Consider the following 8,680-nt stretch of genomic DNA (forward strand, 5'->3'; position numbering starts at 1 on the left):
GGAGTATCCTTCCCTCAGGAGTGGGGTGGGAATGGAGATTTTGCAATATCTTTCCCTCAGGAGTGGGGGTGGGAATGGACACTTTGAAATATCCTTCCCTCAGGAGTGGGGTGGGAATGGAGATTTTGCAATATCTTTCCCTCAGGAGTGGGGGTGGGAATGGAGATTTTGCAATATCTTTCCCTCAGGCGTGGGGGTGGGAATAGAGATTTTGCAATATCCTTCCCTCAGGAGTGGGGAGGGAATGGGGATTTTGCAGTATCCTTCCCCTGCCCCGCCCACCAAGCCCCGCCCATAGAACCGGTAATAAACAAATTTGAATTTCACCCCTGAGGAATTCTGGGAGTTGAAGTCCTCAAGGCTTAAAGTTGCCAACTTTGGAGAGCTCTGCTATATAGGAAGAAGCTCTTCTTGGTCCCTAGCCATCACCGAGGCGGGGAATCTTTTCCGGAGCAGAACTCTGGGCCTCGTCGTCCCATGCCGGTTTCTGCCACACGTCGCACACCCGTTGCCTTGGAAGGGGAAGGCCCGGGGGGGGAGTCCCCGAATGCATGCTTTGTGCGGATGAAAAGGCGCGTGGAAGGGGACTGGCAGGGCGTGTGTGCGTGGCGGTGGGAGGGGGGGCAGCAGGTGTGCTCCCTCTTGCACATGGCGTCAGCAAGCGTGCGCCGTCTGTGCGAGGCTTCCTGCTTTCCGAAGCTCAGCAGATGCTGCCCTTTAAAAATTAATAACTTGAACTGTTTCAAGTGTCAGGCGAAGCCAAGGAGAGAGAGAGAGAGAGAGAGAGGTAGCCCTGCAGGAATCTATTAACTGGGGAAGGGGAGTGGGGTGGGGTGGGGGGGGGAGATTCCCTAATCCCCAGAGCTGGAGGCCTGCCCTACACATACACAGAGAGAGAGAGAGAGCTTGCCCTTGATATGACATAGCCAAGCATGGCTGTCTCCGCTCTGCCAAATGGGAGGGGGAGGAGAGGGGAAGGGAGGGTAAAAAGGGCAAAGCAGAGGAACCTGCGAAGCGGGGAAGCAACCTGCGTGGCCCTTGGCGTGCCAGGACTCCTCTGCCCATCTCCAAATCCTCTTACACTTGTCTTTTTCCAATGGTCTGTTTTTCTGTTATCCTTTGCTTTTCTTTTTCCTCCTCCTTTCCCGCTCCCCACTCCCCTCTCTCTCTCTCTCTCGGACGGCGGATGGACGTCTCTTTCTGTGCTGTTTGCAAATGCCATCGGTGAAACTTTATTAGCCTTTTATTTTTTTGCAGCAATGCTACCCACTCACTCACCCATCTGCTTTTTTTATTATTATTATTTTTATTAGTCATATTTCTATGCTGCCCACTCTCCGAGGACTCTGGGCAGCTTACACCAAAGACAGTATACTAAATAGCATATAGCCCCCCAACAATCTGGGTCCTCATTTTACCCACCTCGGAAGGACGGAAGGCTGAGTCAACCTTGAGCCGGTGGGATTTGATCCACTGATCTGCTGAACTAGCAGTCAGCTGAAGTAGCTGCAGTACTGCACTCTAACCACTGCGTCACCTCGGCTCATTTTTTTTTTTTTTTGTTCCTTTCCCCTTTTTGAAGGTCGGCTTGTCGACCCTGTGCAGAAACTTCCTAATAGTGAGGACAATTAACCAGTGGAACAGCTTGCCACAAGAAGTTGTGGGTGCTCCCAACACTGGAGGTTTTAAAGAAAGGGAGTGTCTGAAATGGTATAGGGTCTCCTGCTTGAGCAAGGGGTTGGACTGGATGACCTCTAAGGTCTCTTCCGGCTCTGTTCTGATTCTGATTGAAACCTTTTCTCTGCTTCTCGGAGGGTCTGAGTAACCCCAGGTTACCACGCCTCGTTTCGTGTCGCAGGTACGTTTGACGCACAAAAACCCACTATCCCAGGAGGGATGCTAGAAAATCCAGCATCCTGAACATCTGGAGATTTAGTTAGGGTTGGTTAAGAAAAGCTGGGACCTCCTGTCCCTCGGGATTCTATCATGGTTTAAAAATCCAAAACGAGGCGAGTGGGAAGCCGTCACGAAGAGAAGGCGTGCAGATGGCCTGAACTTGTAACTTTGCATTTTGAGGATTCTTCGTCTCGGCATCTCAGTAGGATTTTTGGGTCAATAATATTCAGCCGTGGTGACCAAAACTGGATGCAGAATTCCAGAGGTGGCCTTACTAAAGGCTTTATAAAACGGTACTAATACTTCCACGGGGTTTTGATGCTGTGCCTCTGTTTATAACAACCAAGGATTATATTCGCTTTTTTTTTTTTTTTGGTGGCTGCTGCCAGACGCAGCTGGCTTATGTTTAAGCGACTGTCCACTGGGACGCCAAGGTCCCTCTCACAATTGCTGCTTTTGAGCCAGGTTTTCGCCTCATCCGTACCTTTGGATCATAAGGAGGGGAGAAAGGCAGAGGTGCCCTCTGCACCTCCTGGCATAAAGGAATGCCAGGCCCGGGAGATTGCAACCACTTGGTAGAGTCGATTGCCATTTCGTGTCAGTTTCTCTCGGCACGAAAGAGAAGGCCAGCTCTCGTCCAGCCTGCTTTGAAACAGACAGATGTGTAACTGAGAGGATTGGGAGGAAGGGGGGGGGAAGGGGAAGCCATTGCTCGTTTTATTTCTGACCCACGTAACGTCCTCTCTTCCCTTCTTAACTATGTCCAGGTTTTCCGGAAGCCAGCACTGCGGACACATTCACTGTGCATACCAGTACCGGGAACATTATCACTGCCTTGACCCAGAGTGCAACTATCAGGTAGATAATATACAATAAAAAACACCAGAGGTTTGAGAAACCAGCCCAAAAAGTGGGGAGGGGGGGGGGGAAAGGTTGAAGACGAAATAATCTAGTGCAGGGGTCCCCAATCCTGGACCTCGGCCCGCTCTCGGGCCACACGAACGGCGAGCGGTGGTGACATCCAATTTTTTTTGCTACCAGTTCTGTGGGCGTGGCTTTGTGGGTGTGGTGTGGCTTTGTGGGCGTGGCAGGGGAAGGATACTGCAAAATCTCTATTCCCACCTGACTCCAGGGGAAGGATACTGCAAAATCCCCATTCTCTCCCCACTCCTGGGGGAAGGATACTGCAAAATCCCCTTTCCCTCCCCACTCCTGGGGGAAGGATACTGCAAAATCTCAATTCCCACCCCACTCTGGGGCCAGCCAGAGGTGGCATTTGCCGGTTCTCCGAACTGCTCAAAATTTCCGCTACCGGTTCTCCAGAACCTGTCAGAACCTGCTGGATTTCACCCCTGGGACTGCTGATCTAGTGGCCCTAACATCCAGTGCAGCAAATTTGTCCCATCGTAGCAGAATTGTTTCCTAAGGCTGCCATGGGGGAAGTTGTCAAAGGAGCAGGGGTGGGATTCCGACTGGTTCGAGCGAACTGGTAACTCCGACAATCAGCTGGGAGCGAACCGGTTCGCTCCGACGATCAGCTGGGCCCGCCCTCCCGCCCCTGTGCTTTACTGACCTATATCTTCTCAGCTGATTCACGCGGCAGAGCGGATTGCCGCAGCTCAGCTGTGTTACGTCCCATTAGTAACACGGAAAGTAAGTTTTCGTAAAACTGCGCACATGCACGCAGCCCATTGGGCGTGCGCATGGAACGCGCGATCCCCGAACTAGTTGTTAAACCGGCAGGATCCCACCACTGCAGAGGAGGGTGAGATTTTTTTTTCCACCTGAGAATTATTTTTTGCACGTGGGAAAACTCTTCAGGAGACGGGCTTAGCCAGAGGGGACGAGTCACCGGGCTCCTTCCTTCCCTTGGATGCGGTGAGCCTTTTAAACCCCCCAGGGCAAAAGAGCTTCTCACCAACCGGCCAGCCGTTTCCAAACACTCTCCTGCCCTCCACATATGATCTTCACGTGTTTTTTTTTGCCTGCTAATGCAAGGGACGTTCTCGGCAGTAACGCAGAGCCAGGAGGACATAAAACGGGGAGGTTAATTCGAGACGGAGAGGTGCTAGGAAGAGAACGGTGGGGGAAACTGGTTTGCAGACTCCGCCTATGTTGGGGCTTCCTCGTAAAAACAGCTTGTTGGGACCGTTCCAGATATTCTTTATGGACTTCTGGCGTGTAATTGTCATAGGGTCCCGCGGTGCCTACAAACACTCCATTGTCATCCTTTCCCCCCTCGCGCCCTCCCCCTCCCCAAAGAAACAACCGTCTTTAAATACAGAAAGGCAGGTGGGCTCAGCCTCTCTCGTCATAATGGAGACGGATGGGATTCCGCCAGCTAGATTCCTCCTTCCTTTCGGCCTCTACCTCCCAAGGGGGTGATGTTAATCCCGCTCCCGGTCAAAGGTGTTTTGCGTAGCCTCCCCTGGGGCCCAAGAACCCCAGGTGACCTTCAGTAGCTCTTGCCGGCTGGGTTGAAGGAAGGTGGAAGAGAAGCAGGATGTGGAGGAAGGGACAGAAGTTGGAACGGCAGCCCGGCCTGGGAGAGCTGCCAGGACACACTTGTCAGGCCGGCTCCTCCATGTCACATGCTGCATTTGTTTACCCTCCGTTCAGGGTTGGCTTTGACTCTTCCAGGGTTGTGGTCAGCCACACACACACACATATACACACTCACCCCGCTTGTTAAGGCTGTGGCGGCAGGACGGGACTCCCAGGAATAGCTGCCACGGATTTCTCCCCTGGCGTTCTCCAGGGTCGGAGGCACTCCTCCAATTGCAGCAGGGGAAAACTGGCTCTGTTCCACCCCCAACCCCAGCCTGAGAGGCTGTGAGTTTCTGTGAGGATGTGGGCAGTGGGAACCCAGCCACGGGTGGGGTAGGAGGTGTGTCTCCAAAGCACCTGAAGGCCAGAGAAGAATTAGCAGGTTGAAACTAACCAAGGTGAGAAGCAACCTTGTTGTTGTTAGTTGTGAAGTCGTGTCCGACCCATCGCGACCCCATGGACCACGTTCCTCCAGGCCTTCCTGTCCTCTACCATCCTCTGGAGTCCATTGAAGCTCACACCGACTGCTTCGGTGACTCCATCCAGCCTCCTCTTTCTCTGCCGTCTCCTTCTTCTTTTTGTCCTCCATCTTTCCCAGCATTCGGCTCTTCTCCACGGAATCCTTCCTTCTCATTAGATGGCCAAAGGATTTGAGCTTCATCTTCAGGATCTGGCCTTCTAAAGAACAGTCAGGGTTGATCTCCTCCAGGAGTGACCGGTTGTGACCGGTTAGGAGTGACCGGCTCTTCTCCAGGGAGTCCTTCCTTCTCATTACGTGGCCAAAGGATTTGAGTTTCATCTTCAGGATCTGGCCTTCTAAAGAGCAGTCAGGGTTGATCTCCTCTAGGAGTGACCGGTTGATCTCCTCTAGGAGTGACTCCTCTAGGAGTGACCGGTTGGATCTAGGAGTGACCGGTTGAAGCAACCTAGAAGTAAGGAAAAAAAATATAATCTAACGTTGGCTTGTGGGAGCTTCAACTCCCAGAATTCCCCAGCCAACCAAGCTTGGTTGACTTTAAGCCAAGTCTTCAAAGTTGCCGAGGCTGGACACCCCTTACTCAAGGCACTCTGGATTAAGTGGCTGCCAGATTAGCAGGATGTGGCAACAGCATTCCAGGGAAATTACTCCTCGGTGCTTCCTTGTGTATATTCCTGTGTGTATATCTCGAAGTTTAATCAAAGCGGTAGAGCCAGATGGAGATTTATTTCTGCTTTCGAAGAGAGAAGGGTTGGAGGAAGGGGGGTGGGGCGCGACTCCCCATCTGGATTTCGAAACAATCCACCTCCATCCCAGCAGCTGAACTCACCCAGGGGTCTCTCTGCCTCTGTTTGATCAATGGTCAATTTGGGGGGATCCGGCCTTGAGTGGGTGGGTAACACCATCCAGCTTTACCACGCCGCACGCACGCAGAGAGGCTACCTTTCTAGCTGATTTTGGCTTCTAAGCAGGGCTGGGTCGCTGGGGGTTCGCAGGGGTTCGGGAGGACCTCTAGCTAAGATTCTGTGCAGTTCGGAGAACCCCCAAATCAGTGCTGAAATCCAAATTTTTTTACTACCGGTTCTGTGGGCGTGGCTTGGTGGGGCGTGGTGTGGCTTGGTGGTTGTAGCTTGGTGGGCATGGCAGGGGAAGGATACTGCAAAATCTCCATTCCCACCCTACTCTTGGGGGAAGGATATTGCAAAAACTCCATTCCCCACCCCACTCTGGGGCCAGCCAGAAGTGGTATTTGCCAATTCTCCAAACTACTCAGAATTTCCGCTACCAGTTCTCCGAACTGCTCAAAATTTCCACTACCAGTTCATCAGAACCTGCTGGATTTCACCCCTGCCCCAAATCCCACTCCTGGCTGGCCCCGCCCACCCCTCCCCTCCCAGGAGTCCCCACGCGGCCTGTTCTAGATGCAGATAAGTGCAAGGCGTGTGTGGAGGCTCAGGGAGAGCAAAAAACGGGGCCTACCGGAAGTTCGGGAAGGCCTCCGGAGCCTGGGGAGGCCGTTTTCACCCTCCCCCCCGTGATGCAGTTTTTTTTCAGCAGATGTCCGAAATGCATCCCGGTATTCGGTATTTCCCCCATTCCATATTTTCTCTCTCCTGTGCAACCCTCCTCGGGATGGAATGCCCACACCTGTCCATCTCTGGGATGTTTCCACCCCTCCCCTCACCTTCTGCTTCTCCCTCTGGCCCCCCTCCCACAGAGGTTCACCAGTAAGCAGGACGTCATTCGGCATTACAACATGCACAAGAAACGGGACAACTCCCTCCAGCACGGCTTCATGCGGTTCAGCCCCCTGGACGACTGCAGCGTCTACTACCACGGCTGCCATCTCAACGGGAAAAGCACACATTACCACTGCATGCAGGTAAAACGCCCGGCCCACCTTGGCCGGCCTGGGAGAGCCAAGGATCAGGGCCGCCGACCCAGGGGTGGTATATTACCTTCGCTACCGGTTCACAAATGCACAGAGCATCAAAAAACGGGACGTGATGACGTCCGGGCGGTTGGGCGGTGCCTCCCGCAGCCGCCGACGACCGGTTCATCCCCACCAAATAACCCCAAAGGGTCCCCTTTTCTGTAGGCCGGCATTGTGGAACGAGATGCGTTTTTCCAGAAGGGATAAACTGGTGGATTTTTCCTTTGACTTCCTCCCCCCCAGGTCCCTCCTGGGAGGATGGCAGTCCGGCGGGAGGTCTCCTTCTCAACTCCGAGCTTACTCTCTGTTTGAGCGGTGACCTCGCGGCGCAAAGCCCCGGCTGCTCCTTCTCTCCAGGGTTGCTCCCTTTGTGGCTGGCTGCTGAGCCCATCAAATATTAAATAGCAGCCCAGTTTCATACACGAGATCAGAGGGAAGCACCGTTAGGGTGGAAGCGTTTGATGGGAAAGTTTGGTTCGGTTCAACCCAGAGCAGAGAATTGGAAATCCTTTTAGATTCTTCCTGGGCTGCTGGTGGTTTCTTTGTTCAGCGGCGAGTTAAGCAGCTGGACAGATGTGGCCAGCCGTGCGATGGCTCCTTGGAATTAAGCTGTTGGGATGGAACTTAGTTTGGTATTTGCATCTGGGCCTGGGTCGCTCTATCAACGTTCCATTCCAGCCTCTGCAGCCGCAGCAATTCGAGTAGTCCTCGACGTACGACCGCCATTGAGCCCACCATTTCTGTCTGCAGCCGACTCACATTTATGACGGCTGCAGCGTCCCTGGGGTCATTTTGCGACCTTCTGACCAGCAAATGGGAAAAGGCAGATTCGCTTAACATCCCTTGTTTCGCTAACTTTTTAAACAACTGGCATTCAAAATTTCCCGTGGTTAAAGTGAGACCTTTGCGAAGGGACTTTTGCCCCGTTTCACCTCCTTTCTGGCTACAGTCATTAAGTGAATCACAAGTTAGTAGCCCGGTTGTGAAGCGAATCCGGCTTCCTGCTTGTCAGAAGGTCGCAGAAAGAGACGCGGCAATGGTCATAAGTACGAGTCGGTGGCTTGCATCTGAACTTCTTTTTTTTTTATTGTAAAAGTTTTACCATTACATTTTCACCCCATTTTCACCCCCCTAACCCACCCCAAACTCCCCAACCCCCCCTCCCTAACCCCCCCTAACCCTCCCCTCCCCCCCGGACTTCCATAGAACTTCGATCGCCCGATCCTAGAGACGTTACCAACTCTGAAAAACAGTCACAGGTCACCTTTTTCAGTGCCGTTATAACTTTGTAACGGTCACTAAACGAACTGTAGTAACGCAAGAACTACCTGTACGCTGGATGGATTCTGAGGTGTCCTGGGGGGGACAGCGGGCTGACAGAAAGGGGGACAGAAAGAAAGGGGTGCAGACCAGCAGCCCGCACTTCTGGAGGGAAAGAATTTCTCCGGAAGGGAGACCAACTGGAAAAGCCTTCATCGGAAGCCAATATCCATGTTAAGAGGAGGGAAAGGTGTCACAACATTGTAAATTCCCCCAAGGACAGCAAATAGAATCAAGATCATATGAGATGTTGATACCACTTTATAATTCCTCGGTAAGGCCACACTTGGAATCCGGCATCCAATTTTGGTCGCCACGATGTAAAAAAAGATGTGGCGACTTGAGAAAGAGTTCAGAGAAGAGCAACAAAGATGATTAGGGGCCTGGAGACTAAAGTATATGAAGAACGGTTGCAGGAACTGGACATGTTTAGTTTAATGAACATCCAATATCTCAGGGGCTGCCCCAAAGGAGAGGGAGTCAAGCTCTTCTCCAAAGCCTCTGAG

General features: G+C 52.6%; 1 protein-coding gene across 1 annotated transcript in view; it reads left to right on the top strand.

The window, feature by feature from the left end:
* Positions 1-8,680, top strand: part of CASZ1 (castor zinc finger 1) — a 68,332-nt gene that overhangs the window by 33,430 nt on the left and 26,222 nt on the right. Inside the window, exons 4-5 of the mRNA XM_070956539.1 lie at positions 2,664-2,754; positions 6,639-6,803. Of these exons, the coding sequence (XP_070812640.1) occupies positions 2,664-2,754; positions 6,639-6,803 (256 nt within the window). The remainder of the gene's footprint in view (positions 1-2,663; positions 2,755-6,638; positions 6,804-8,680) is intronic.

The sequence above is a fragment of the Pituophis catenifer genome, unplaced genomic scaffold (genome assembly GCF_029215685.1).
Source record: "Pituophis catenifer annectens isolate HBS135680 unplaced genomic scaffold, rPitCat1.0.hap2 SCAF_62, whole genome shotgun sequence".
NCBI lineage: Eukaryota > Metazoa > Chordata > Lepidosauria > Squamata > Colubridae > Pituophis > Pituophis catenifer.